Source organism: Jaculus jaculus, chromosome 19, assembly GCF_020740685.1.
Source record: "Jaculus jaculus isolate mJacJac1 chromosome 19, mJacJac1.mat.Y.cur, whole genome shotgun sequence".
Classification (NCBI taxonomy): Eukaryota; Metazoa; Chordata; class Mammalia; order Rodentia; family Dipodidae; genus Jaculus; species Jaculus jaculus.
In genome coordinates, this window is record NC_059120.1 from 55,187,346 (window position 1) to 55,199,658 (window position 12,313).

General features: G+C 48.5%; 1 protein-coding gene across 4 annotated transcripts in view; it reads right to left on the reverse strand.

Annotated features, from left to right (window-relative positions):
- Positions 1-12,313, reverse strand: part of Pi4kb (phosphatidylinositol 4-kinase beta) — a 34,279-nt gene that overhangs the window by 2,194 nt on the left and 19,772 nt on the right. For all 4 annotated transcript variants that reach the window (XM_045138169.1, XM_045138170.1, XM_045138167.1 and 1 more), the window contains 6 exons: positions 10,628-10,858; positions 7,074-7,183; positions 6,301-6,405; positions 6,021-6,144; positions 4,490-4,755; positions 6-138 (listed from right to left, as the gene is read on the reverse strand). In XM_045138169.1, coding sequence (XP_044994104.1) covers positions 6-138; positions 4,490-4,755; positions 6,021-6,144; positions 6,301-6,405; positions 7,074-7,183; positions 10,628-10,858 — 969 coding nt within the window. The remainder of the gene's footprint in view (positions 1-5; positions 139-4,489; positions 4,756-6,020; positions 6,145-6,300; positions 6,406-7,073; positions 7,184-10,627; positions 10,859-12,313) is intronic.

Here is a 12,313-nt window from a genome sequence, read left to right on the forward strand (position 1 = left end):
CTCACGTCCACAAACTCCGTGGTCAGTTTAAAAGCTGACGTCTCAAAGCCCAGGTTCCGGGGCGAGCTGGACAGGATGAAGCCAAAGTCGATGTGGATGATGTGGCCTTCCGCATCCAGAAGGATGTTCCCGTTGTGCCTGCGGAGCGGAGACGGAGATGAGGGGCAGTGAGGCTGGTTCAGGCTGGACCTTTGAGCTGCAACACACTGGCAGGGCAGGGAGGTCCCAGCCGCAGCTCCTGTTGCCTACTTCTAGGACCTAAAGCTAGCAGTGAAAGTGACTGGGAAAGAAAACTTAAGGCAGCGGAATGTGAAGCTGCAATCATTAGCAGCCCAATAAAAATACTAGCTGGCCGTGGTGGCGAACACCTTTAATCCCAGCACTCCGGAGGCAGAGGTAGGAGAACCACTATGAGTTTGAGGCCATCCTGAGACTATATAATGAATTCCAGGTCAGCCTGGGCTACAGTGGTTAAGCGCTTGCCTGTGAAGCCTAAGGACCCCGGTTGGAGGACCCAGGTTAGCCAGATGCACAAGGGGGCGCACGCATCTGGAGTTCGTTTGCAGTGCCTGGAGACCCTGGCACGCCCATTCTCTCTATCTGCCTCTCTCTCTGTTGCTCTCAAATAAATAAATAAAAATAGCCACCCTGAGACTACGTAATGAATTCCAGGTCAGCCTGGCTGGGCTAGAGTAAGACCCTACCTTGAAAAACAAACAAACAAAAAAAACATCCCCATGTATGACGGGATGCTGGGTGACACCCAGGGCATACCTAAGAATGGGCTCCTGGTGATGTACTGTGCACAAAGGAGGCAGGTGTGCCAGTCAGAGGCAGGACTGGAGGGTGATGAGTTAGGCAGGGTGCTCGCTGACAGGCGTCATTTCGCATTTGGGCGTGCTTGGAACCATCGCTGAAGGGTTTGTGTAGGAGAGTGCCTGGCGTTCTGACGGGCACAGCCTGCTCAGTGAGCTCGGAGCTGAGGAAGGGGCCTAGGCAGCTCAGGCAGTGGTCAGCGAGCTGAGGCTGGGAGGAACATCCTTGTCTTCTGTTGTTTGGGTGACCTGGGAACTGATCTTTGTGTTCTAAAACATGCCAGTTTTAACCATAGGTTTCAGATTTAGTGTTTTGTTTTGGGGGTAGGGTCTCTCTAACCCAAGCTGACCTGGAGTGCACTGTGTAGCCCCAGGCTGGCCTTGAACTCACAACATTTTTCCTACCTCTGCCTCCTGAGTGCTGGGATTAAAGGCTTGAGTCAGTATGCCCAGCAGTTTCAGACTTTAAATTTACAAACTGTCTTAGTCATGCATTCATTGCTGTTTCTCCACATTCAGAAAGTTTTGCTATTTTGTTCAACAAACTGGGCACCTTCACTGTTATAGCAACTTTTCTAAGTGTCCAAACTGAGCCGGATTTAATAGCTCAAAGCAAGGGAAGACAGCCTCTGAGACTCCACTAGCTGTCAAAAAGGTCAAGCAAGCGTTGATCTAGGTGGGAGGCATCCATCCAGGACAAAGAGACAAGTGTTAGAATTGCAATTTTTTTATCAGTGCACTACAGAACCAAGGCCCCATTAGAAAGCAGGCACTCTTAGTGAAATTATGATCTGGAATTCCCTATGTAGTCTCAGGGTGGCCTTGAACTCATGGCAATCCTCCTACCTCTGCCTCCTGTGTGCTTGGATTAAAGGCGTGTACCTGAGACTGAAACTCACTTAGTGGCCCAGGTTCTTGAATTTGCAGCAATTCTCCTTCCGCTTCCTGAGTGCTAGGCACATAGGCATGAGTCACCATGTCCGGCCGAGCGGCGTTTAAATGTAAGACAGGTGAGGACAAGTCACTAATACAAGCAGCTGTTTCGGGAGCCAGTACTGCAGGCCAGCTATAAGGGAAGGAGATCAATCTTGGGTCTTTCTTTGCGAGTCCCACATGAGCAGCCAGGAGGAAGACAATCCCCACGTGAGCGTGGGGGGCCTGGTCAGCCTCGCCGCCAGCACAGGCTTTGTTGGGTTGAAAGCTCGCGTCTGGCTGAAGGTCTGAGTGGAGGAGGAGGAGGAAGGCTGGAGGGAGCGCCAGCCCTGCCTGCGTCCTGCTCCGGGAGGGCGCGGACAGCTGGGCGGCGCCACCAATCTGATGCTGCCCATGGAGAGGCCCCAGAGAACAAGGACTGCAGGCCAGTGTTTCTGTCAGACTAGCTTCTTCCAGAGGGCTGCCTGAGACTCGTGTGAAGTAGAGACCCTTCCTTTCCCCAGGTAGCCAAAGGTGACATGCACTTCAGCCCTCCGGCCCCCATCTCCCAAGTGCTGGGGTGACAGTTCTGTGTAAGGCAGGGGATCAAATCCCAGGCTTCCTGCATGTTCAGATAAATGCTCTGCCACCAGTGTCACCTCTCAGCCCACATCTACTCTTCTTTTTGTGCTTTTTATTTATTTACTGGTTTTTCAAGGCAGGGTCTCACTCTAGCCCGAGCTGACCTGGAATTTCCTTTGTAGTATCACGGCGAACCTTCTACCTCTGCCTCCTGAGTTCCAGGATTAAAGGTGTGTGCACCACACCCGGCCCTCTTTTTTTTTTTTAAAAAAAAACATTCATTTTTATTTATTTGAGAGAAAGAGGCAGACAGCATGGGTATGGGCACTCCAGGGCCTCCTGCCACTGCAAATTAACTCCAGATGCGGGCATGCATCACTTTGTGAATCTTAGCTTTTTACATGGATACTGGGGACTTGAATCAAGGCCATCAGGCTTTGCAAGCAAGCACACCTCCCACATCTCTTCTTATTTTGTTTTTTTTTGGGGGAGGGGAGTTACAAGTAGGTTCTTACTCTAGCCCAGGCTGACCTGGAACTCAATCTGTAGTCCTAGGCTGGCTTGAAACTCATGGCAATCCTCCCACCTCTGTCCAGGGTGCTAGGATTAAAGGCATGTGCCACTACATCTGGCCTGGCTATTCTTTTTTTTTCGAGGCTCTCACCCTGGCCCAGGCTGACCTGGAATTCGCTATGTAGTCTCAGGGTGGCCTTGAACTCTCGGCGATCCTCCTACCTCTGCCTCCCAGTGCTGGGATTAAGGGCATGCACTACCACGCCCAGCTTAATATATATATAAATATATTTAAAATATTGTTTGCTTATTTAATTGTTTGAGACACAGAAAGAGGCAGATAGTACAGGTACATGAAGGTCTCCTGCCTGCCATGGCAAATGAACTCCAGATGCATGTGCCACTTGTATATCTGGCTTTACTTGGGTACTGGGGAATTGAATCTTGGCCATCAGGCTTTGCAAGCCTTTAACTGCTGAGCCATTTCCCCAGCCCTGTGTTAACTAATCTTAATGGGCCATCCATGTCACTGGGAACCCTGGAAGTGCCCGTATGCCCAGGGAGAGGTACAGCTCACAGGACTAATCGGTTCCTGTCTGGAGACAGTCTCAAAGAGCAGGGTTTAGGCATTATAATTACATGTGTGTAGTGTGTGCTTTACTTCCACATAGTTACATGCATGCAATGTGCTTTGCTTCCATGTAATTACATGTATGTAACACATGCTTTACTTCCACATAGTTACATGAATGCAATGTGTTTTACTTCCAGTTACATGTGTGTAACATGTGCTTTACTTCCACGTAGTTATGTGTGTGTAACGTACTTTTCTTTCGTGTAGTTACATGTGTGTAATAAGTGCTTTACTTCTGCATAGTCAGGCCCACAAACGTCATGCAACAGTGAAAGAAAGAAATGACGGTCTAGGCAAAACAACAGATCCTTCAAAGTTACACAGCACACTGGAAAGAAGAAAGGCCGTGGCTGGGAGCTCCCATCTCCCCTCCAGCACGCCCCTCATCCCCATCTGCCTTCTGTTCTCAACCACTGCCGTTACCCTTCTGCCAGGCACCATCACCACTTGCTTTGGTGCTAATGGCCCAGTTACAGGACCAATGGACACTTGTACAGATAGCTTCACCACAAAGGTGCTGTGTGGGCCTCAGTTCAGCTCTCTACTGTCGCTGCCTGAGACTCTTCTGGCACCTCAAACATTAGCCCCACCAAGCTCGTTCCTTGTTGGGAACAGGGACAGTTCTGGCCCCCTTCCCTGTCCTCTCTTCCCTCTCCCATAGCCCATCTCCTGAACGCATCTCCTCCCCTCCTCGGCTTCATGTCACAGAAACACATCTGCCCTAAAAACATGTTCCACCAACTGACAACTGCATGAAGGGACAAAGGACCCTGGCAGAAAAGATTAGGGTGGGCTGGGAAGATGGTTCGGTGGTTAAAGGTACTTACTTGCAAACCCTTCTGACCTGTGTTTGATTCTCCCAGCACCAACACTTAACTGTTATGTGCTAGACTGGGATTCATTTACTGTAGCAAGAGACCCTGCCTCAAAGAAGTGGAAAGAGCGCAGATGACTGCAGGGCGTCCTCTGATCCCCACAAGTGCACAGAAATCAATTTTTTTAGAGGGTTAGGATGAAGGGCAGAAGGACCCACCTGTCTTTGACTTGCAGCAGGTAGCAGACCAAGCAGTAGCCAGCACAGCTTTGCACGAAGTTGCGCTGGGCACTGAGGAACGCCTCGGTGGTGTAAGTGCCGTGCTCCTGCAGGAAGTACCCGAGCAGGGACAGCTGGGACTGCTTCTTCACTTGGTGGATGGACACAGCGTTGACGACGGGCTCGATCATGCCGCTGTCGGCCGAGATCACGAGAATCTTGTACGGCTTGATCCAAAGGGGCACCCGCTCCTGTTCCCAAATGGACTGTGAGGAGATAGAGAAGTACCGAAGTGACTCTCACCTGTCTCCAAACTGCAGGAGAGCATGAAGATCCCCTTCTTCCAGCCTCTCTCCCCGCTGGTGGCTTTAACTTTTACACCATCATTGACCTACAGCGAACCAGAAAGTTTCTTGTTTTGTTGAGATTGGGTCTCACTGTAGCCCAGGCTGTCCTTGAACTCATGATGATCCACTTACCTCAGCCTCCCAAGTTCTGGGATTGTAGGTGTGAGCCACCATGCCTCTTTCCTGTCCCGTCCCCTCCCATAGGATGATACTCTAGCCCAGGCTGACCTGGAATTCATTATGTAGCCTCAGGGTGGCCTTGAACTCACAGCGATCCTGCCTCCTGAGTGCTAGGATAAAAGGTGTGCGCCACCGCCCAGCTTGTTTTGAGACAGGGTCTGGTACAAGACTAGTGACAACAGCTGAGAGCAGAAAGGACACATAATGAGTTCATGCTAGTGTGTGCTCTAAGAGCCTCAAGAAAACAACCGTGTGTGTGTGTGTGTGTGTGTGTGTGTGTGTGTGTTTGTATATATTGAATTGGAAGCCAGGCACGGTGGCGCACACCTTTATTACCAGCACTCAGGAGGCAGAGGTAGGAGGATCACTGTTAGTTCGAGGCCACCCTGAGACTACAGAGTGAATTCTAGATCAGCCTGGGCTAGAGTGAGACCCTACCTTGAAAAACCAAAACAAACAAGCAAAATTGCAAGGCTATCCTGAGCTACAAATTGAATTTGAGATCAACCTGAAGTACATTAAGACCTTGTCTCAAGAAACTAAAAACAGGTCGGCATGGTAGTGCGCGCCTTTAATCACAGCACTTGGGAAGCAGAGGTAAGAGGATCATTGTGAATTAGAGAGGCTAGCCTGAGACTACACAGTGAATTCCAAATCTGCTTGAGCAAAGGCAAGACCCTACCTGGAAAAAAAAAAAAAAAGGAAAACTAAAAGCACTAGAGGGCAGATGCAGTTCACAAAAGAGCCAACAGAGGCCGCCATGGAGCTGTTCACAGGACTGGGCTTCCAAGGGAAAAGGCAAGCCCAGTTTTAGTTTAATCTGCTTCTAAGGAAGAGCTGGGTAGGAAGCTGGTCCAGAGCAGAGCTCCCTGGAGAATAGCCAGTGTGGTCACTCAGTTGGGTAGGAGTTGGACCGAGTTCCCTTTCTTTCATCATTCCTTTGTTTTTGTGTGTTTTCTCTTTCGCAGAGCTGAGGACTGTCCTCTTCCCTTCCCTTTCCTTACTTGCAGTTGCTTCAACACTTGGAAGGCTAGCAGCTCTTGACGAAGGTCATCTCCACACTTGACAATGACTGACAGGAGCCGCCAGTTGGGGAGATGGCCATAGGGAGAGCCTTCTCTGATCCTCCTGTGAAGGAGGAAGTAAGGAGGTCACAGATGCCAGAGTGAGGCCCACTCTGCATGAAGGGTGGTGGGTTTTAGAGGCTGAGGACAATGCAGATGGGGCAGGAGCCCCTGAAAATCACTGCTTCCAAACTGTAAGGGAAGCACAGCGTCTACTCACCGCACTTTCTCCTGCCACGGTTCCTTGAGAGCCACTGCAGATGGGTCTTCTGGGTCTCGCTTGAAGGCTGTGGGGGTGTGAGCCAGCTGTTCGGAAAGGCGCCGTCTAACGGGAAGAAAACACATCACTGTCTGGGGAGTTAGGCTGGTGCCTCGTGTCCTGTGCGTGCTGACATTCCCTGCCATCGTTCCGTGTTCTGGACACAGACAGGAACCGGGCCGGGAAAGCCGGAAAGGAAGCATAACCAGGGACACCAGTGGCAGTCTGTGACCATGAAAAATGCAGAGTACTCGACGCCCTCATCACTCCAGCACCGACTGAGACTGTGTGACTGCAGAATCTGCATATATCCAACAAGGTCCCCTTCACATCCTCCCATCCTAAGACATCACTCTGAGACCTGGCTCTGGTCTGTTGCTTCCGTGGTGCTAAGGAGCCAATCCTGCGCCTGGCACCTGCTAGTCAAGTGCTCTGCCACCGAGCCACACCCACAGCCCCCACTTTGAGAAACACTGCTTGGAGCCCTTCCATGGGTGCTTTCATCCTTTGAGATGCTCTTCAATCTTAAGGTTCTTTTTGCAGTAGCCCAAGCAGTACCTCAACCTGCACCTTGACTGCCTCCAGCAGGGTGTCCTCAGGACAAGGACAGAACAAGGAGATGAAGGAGAAGGACACAAGACTGACAGCAGGTGATCAGACAGAGCAAGGGGATAGAAGGACAGGTGGTGTCTGGAAAAGGGATAAAAAATGAGGGCAGTGTGATTGGGCCATACCGGATATCCCCTGCTGCAATGAACACAGGCTCTTTGCTCTCTTGGCTGGTGATGCTGTCCACAGAGAACTGGGAGATGTTGTCACAGCTGTTGGTGTGCACCTCAGGGAGCTGGGGAGAGCAGGGGAGTTGGTCAGAGGTGCTAAGCACAGATCTGCTCTCAGCTCTGCTCACTTGCTGCTACCATGGCACGTATGTCACTGCTCCTCTCCACACAGCTCCAAAGTCCACCTGGCTCCATGCCGCTGTGCCCATTTGGACAACCTCAACTGCCTAATAAGCACTTTCATGGATCCAACAGCAGTGTTTCTCAAAGTGTGAGTTACCTGCATCAGAATTAATGGAGGTACTTTTCAAATGCAGATTCCTAAGCCCATTGCTAGGAATGATGTGCAGAAGTTGAATATTAGTAAGTTCTACACACAATAAGGTTTGTAAACCACGGCCATGACCACCACCACAGAAAAGTGAATTTTCAACCTACTAAGAGCCTCCCCCCAGGGTTAGGGAATGTTTTGTTTGTTTTTTGAGGCAGGATCTCACTCTAGCCCAGGCAATGCAATGCACTGTGTAGACTCAGAGTAGCCTCGAACTCATGGAGATCCTCCTACCTCTGCTTCTCTACCATGCCCATTTACTTTTTCTTGTTTCTAGAGACAACAGCATGTAGCTTCAGCTGCCCTCAAACTCTCCTATGTTGTTGAGGATGGGTTTTCAACTCCTCATCCGCCTGCTCACACTTAGGAGATTGCAGGTGTGAGCTCGCACTGCGCCCAGTTTCTGTTTTTCTTTCTTTTTTTGTTTTTTGGTTTTTCGAGGTAGGGTCTCACTCTGGCTCAGGCTGACCTGGAATTCACTATGTAGTCGCAGGCGGGCCTCGAACTCTCGGTGATCCTCCTACCTCTGCCTCCCGAGTGCTGGGATTAAAGGCGTGCGCCACCACGCCCGGCTTTTCTTTCTTTTTCGAGGTAGGGTCTCACTCTGGCCCAGGATTACCTGGAATTTACTCTATAGTCTCAGGGTGGTCTTGAACTCTCAGCAGTCCTCCTACCTCTGCTTCTCTAACAAGCCCAACTGCTTTTTCTTCTTTTCTGGAGACAATAGCATGAGCTTCAGCTGGCCTCAAGCTCTCCTATGTTGTCGAGGATGGGTTTTCAACTCCTGATCCTCCTGTTCACACTGACGGGATTGCAGGTGTGAGCTCACACTGTGCCCAGTTTTTTTTTTTTCCTTTTCATTCTTTCTTTTCTTCTTCTTCTTTTTTTTTTTTTTTAAATTTTTATTTTTCAAGGTAGGATCTTGCTCTGGCCCAGTATTACCCAGAATTTACTCTGTAGTCTCAAGGTGGCCTCGAACTTACCTCTGTCTCCTGAGTGCTGGGATTAAAGGCGTGCGCCACCACTTCCAGCTCTTGTGTTTTTTGTTTTTTAAATAATTTATTTATTAGAGAAAGAGAGAGAAAGAATGGGTGCCTCAGGGCATCTAGCCACTGCAAACAAACTCCAGATACATGTGCTATCTTGTGCATCTGGAATCAAACCTGGGTACTTAGGATGCAGAGACAAGCACCTTAACTGCTAAGCCATCTCGCCAGCCTGTTTAGTTTCATTTATAATCTGTCACTTTTCTGCTGTGGATGAATTCTAGATGCATGTGCCACTGTACATCTGGCTTATGTGGGTACTGGGGAGTTGTATTCACAATGGCAGGCTTTGCAAGCAAGTGCCTTTAATCACTGATCCATTTCACTTTTTTTTTTTTTTTTTTTGGTTTTTCGAGGTAGGGTCTCACTCTGATCCAGACTGACCTGGATATGTAGTCTCAGGGTGGCCTCGAACTCCTGGAGATCCATCTACCTCTGCCTCCAAGTGCTGGGATTAAAGGTGTGCACCACCATGCCTGGCTCTATCTTACTTCTAAGTATAAAATATTCGGCCAGGCGTGGTGGCCCATACCTTTAATCCCAGCACTTGGAGGCAGAGGTAGGTGGATCTCCAGGACTTCGAGGCTACCCTGAGACTACATAGTTAATTCCAGGTCAACCTGGACCAGAGAGAGACCCTACCTCAAAAAACCAAAAGAAGAAAAAAGAAAAAGTATAAAATATTCTAGCAGATTCCAAGAAGTCTCTCCCTCCTTATATCCCAGAACATTCTTCTCACCCTCCAACTGTCATGTTGTGTACACTGCTTTGCATAACTTAAATTTTCTTTTAAAATGTCTGTCGGGCTGGAAAGATGGCTTAGTGGTTAAGGCAGCTGCCTGCAAAGTCACAGGACCCAATTCCAATTCCCCAGGATCCACATAAGCCAGATATACAAGGTGGTGTATGCATTTGGAGCTCCTCTACAGCAGCTAAAGGCCTTGCTGTGCCCATTTTCTCTCTACCTGCCTTTCTCTCTCTCTCAAATCAATAAATTTTTTTAAAAAGTCTACGTCTAGTTTCACTGGCCTGTAACAACAATAAAGACCTCACAGAATTCCTTACCATAAAATCCATCTCTGGCTTCTTATAAATACAGAATAATGTTTTAAGTTTCTTTCCCAGGACAGACTCTCTCCTAACGAACTGGCCCACACCAGACTTTCTAGCCTCGTTCTTCAGTGCTTCTCATCCACACCCACGTATCCATGGCAGAGGCAGGTTTTCAGGTCTTATTGTGATCCAAGCTCCATCTTATTTTCTGGTCTTTGTACATATTCCTCTTCCTGAATGCTTTGCCTGGCTAATTCCTACCATGCAGGCCTTAGCTGAGAGATGAGTTACTCTAGGAAATCTCACTCCCATCCCAAATCTGTGTTCCTTAACACTGCACCTTTGCCACCACAACCTGGATCACACCATAATGTAACTGCTATCCTACTGGTCTGGTTCGATTAGGTCATAAACTCCTTGCAGATAGGGGCCAAGTCTTGTTCACTGGCACATAACATTCAGGTGTGCTGCACAGAGAACCCTCCAGAAATATTGTCTTTTTTCTTCTTCTTTTGGAGACAGGGTCTCAGGTAGCCCAGACTGGCCATGAATTGTCTATGTAACTGAAGCTGGCTTTAAACCTCTCATCTTCCTGCCTTCCCCTCCCAAGCACTAGGATTTTAGATGTGAACCACAACACCTAGCTACAAATATTTATCTATTGATTTATTTAGGGTTTTCGAGGTAGGGTCTCACTCTAGCCCAGGCTGACCTGGAATTCACTATGGAGTCTCAGGGTGGCCTCGAACTCCTGGCAATCCTATCAATATTTCTTGAATGACTGAATGTGTGACTTGTCAGTTTCTGCTATCCTAATTCAGCTATATATATTCAATAAATGTTAAATTCACCATTCCCTAGATCTAAATGTTCCTCTTACATTTACTCTGAGTTCCTTCTGTAGAAGAGCGAGTTCCTCCTGAGTCTGTTCTAGGCGGCTGCTCAGAGCCTTTCCCTCTCACCCCCACACTACCCTATCTCATTCATCTGGGCACTTGCCTCCCTCTGCTAGTGCCAGAGGAGACAGCTTCTGGTGAACAGGTGCTGTGTCCCACTATCACCTCCCCGGAGCTCCTCACCTCCACTTGTAGCTCGCCTATGTCGTCCACTGACCAGGCTTCGTCATCATTGTCGTAATTGGGCACAGTGCTGAAGCTGCCTGCCCGCTGTTCATGGGTGATGATGCCACACTCAGGCAAGTTCTCTACGGACCGTGTGCTCCGAATTCGGTTCTCGGGGATCCGGGCAGGGACACTGGTAGTGTCGAAGTTTTCACATTCAAGAACTTCCACATAGATCAGGTAGGGAGCCTGGTGGGGAAGTGAAAACAGTATTTGCCACTGATCTTCACCACGACCTCCCATATCTCAATCCTGTCAACACAGCTCTCCCTGCTCCAACTCTCCACCATCAGTCCTTTCCTCCTACGAACAACACAGTTAGGGCAGGGACTTGTCATGTGATCACCTACGTGGGCGGGGCATAGTAGTGCACACCTTTAATCCCAGCATTTGGCAGGCAGAAGTAGAAGGTCATCGACTAAAACGAGAGTGAGTTGCAGGTCAGCCTGGGCTAGAGTGAGACCCTACCTTGAGAAAATAAAAATAAAAATAAAAATAAAAATAAAAATAAAAATAAAAGCCAGGCATGATGGCACACACCTTCAGTCCCAACACTTGGGAGGCAGAGGTAGGAGGACCGCTGTGAATTCGAGGCCAGTCTGAGACTATGTAAGGGATTCCAAGTCAGCCTGGGCTAGAGCAAGACTCTACCTTCAAAAAAAAAATAAAAAATTGAAACAACAAAAATTTGGTGAGAGTACAAATGTCTTCCAAATGCATCTGCTGGACTTTAAGATATATAGATGAGGCTAGAGAGATGACTCAGTAGTTAAGGCGCCTGCCTGCAGAGCCTAATGACCTGAGTGCAACTCCACCATACCCATGATGCACAGTGTGGTGCATGCAACTGGAGTTCGTTTGCAAAAGCTGGAAGCCTTGGCACACCCATTTATTTTCACTCTCTTTCCCCTTGCAAATAAATAAATAAAAATACATTAAAAACAGATATAGGGCTGGAGAGAAAGCTCTGTAGTTTAGGTGCTTGCCTGCGAAGCCCAAGGACCCAGGTTTGATATCCCAGACCCATGTAAGCCATATGCACATGGTGGCATGTGTGTCTGAAGTGGCTAGAGGCCTTGGCATGCCCATTCTCTCTTTTTCTTTCTTTCTTTTTTCTTTTTTTTGAGGTAGGATTTCACTCTAGTCCAGGCTGACCTGGAATTCACCATGTAGTCTCAGGGTGGCCTCGAACTCATGGCGATCCTCCTACCTCTGCCTCCCGAGTGCTGGGATTAAAGGTGTGCGCCACCACGCCCGGCTCTCTCTCTTTCATGAATAAATAAAAATGAAATATTAAAAAAATATATAGATGATACAGTTCAGTAAAACTGTTCTATTAACTGTAGCTTTAAAAAACATTTATTTGAGAGACACAGGAGGCACACAAGGAGAGAGAGAGAGAGAGAGAGAGAGAGAGAGAGAATGGGCACACCAGGGCTTTAGCTGCTGCAAATAAACTCCAGAAGCATGCACCACCTTGTGCATCTGGCTTATGTGGGTCCTGGAGAATTGAACCTGGGTCCTTTGGCTTTGCAGGCAAGTGCCTTAATCGCTAAGCCATTTCTCCAGCCCTTTATTATTTTTTTAAATTAATAGTTTATTTTTATTTATTTGAAAGAGAGAAAAAGAGAGGGAGGGAGGGAG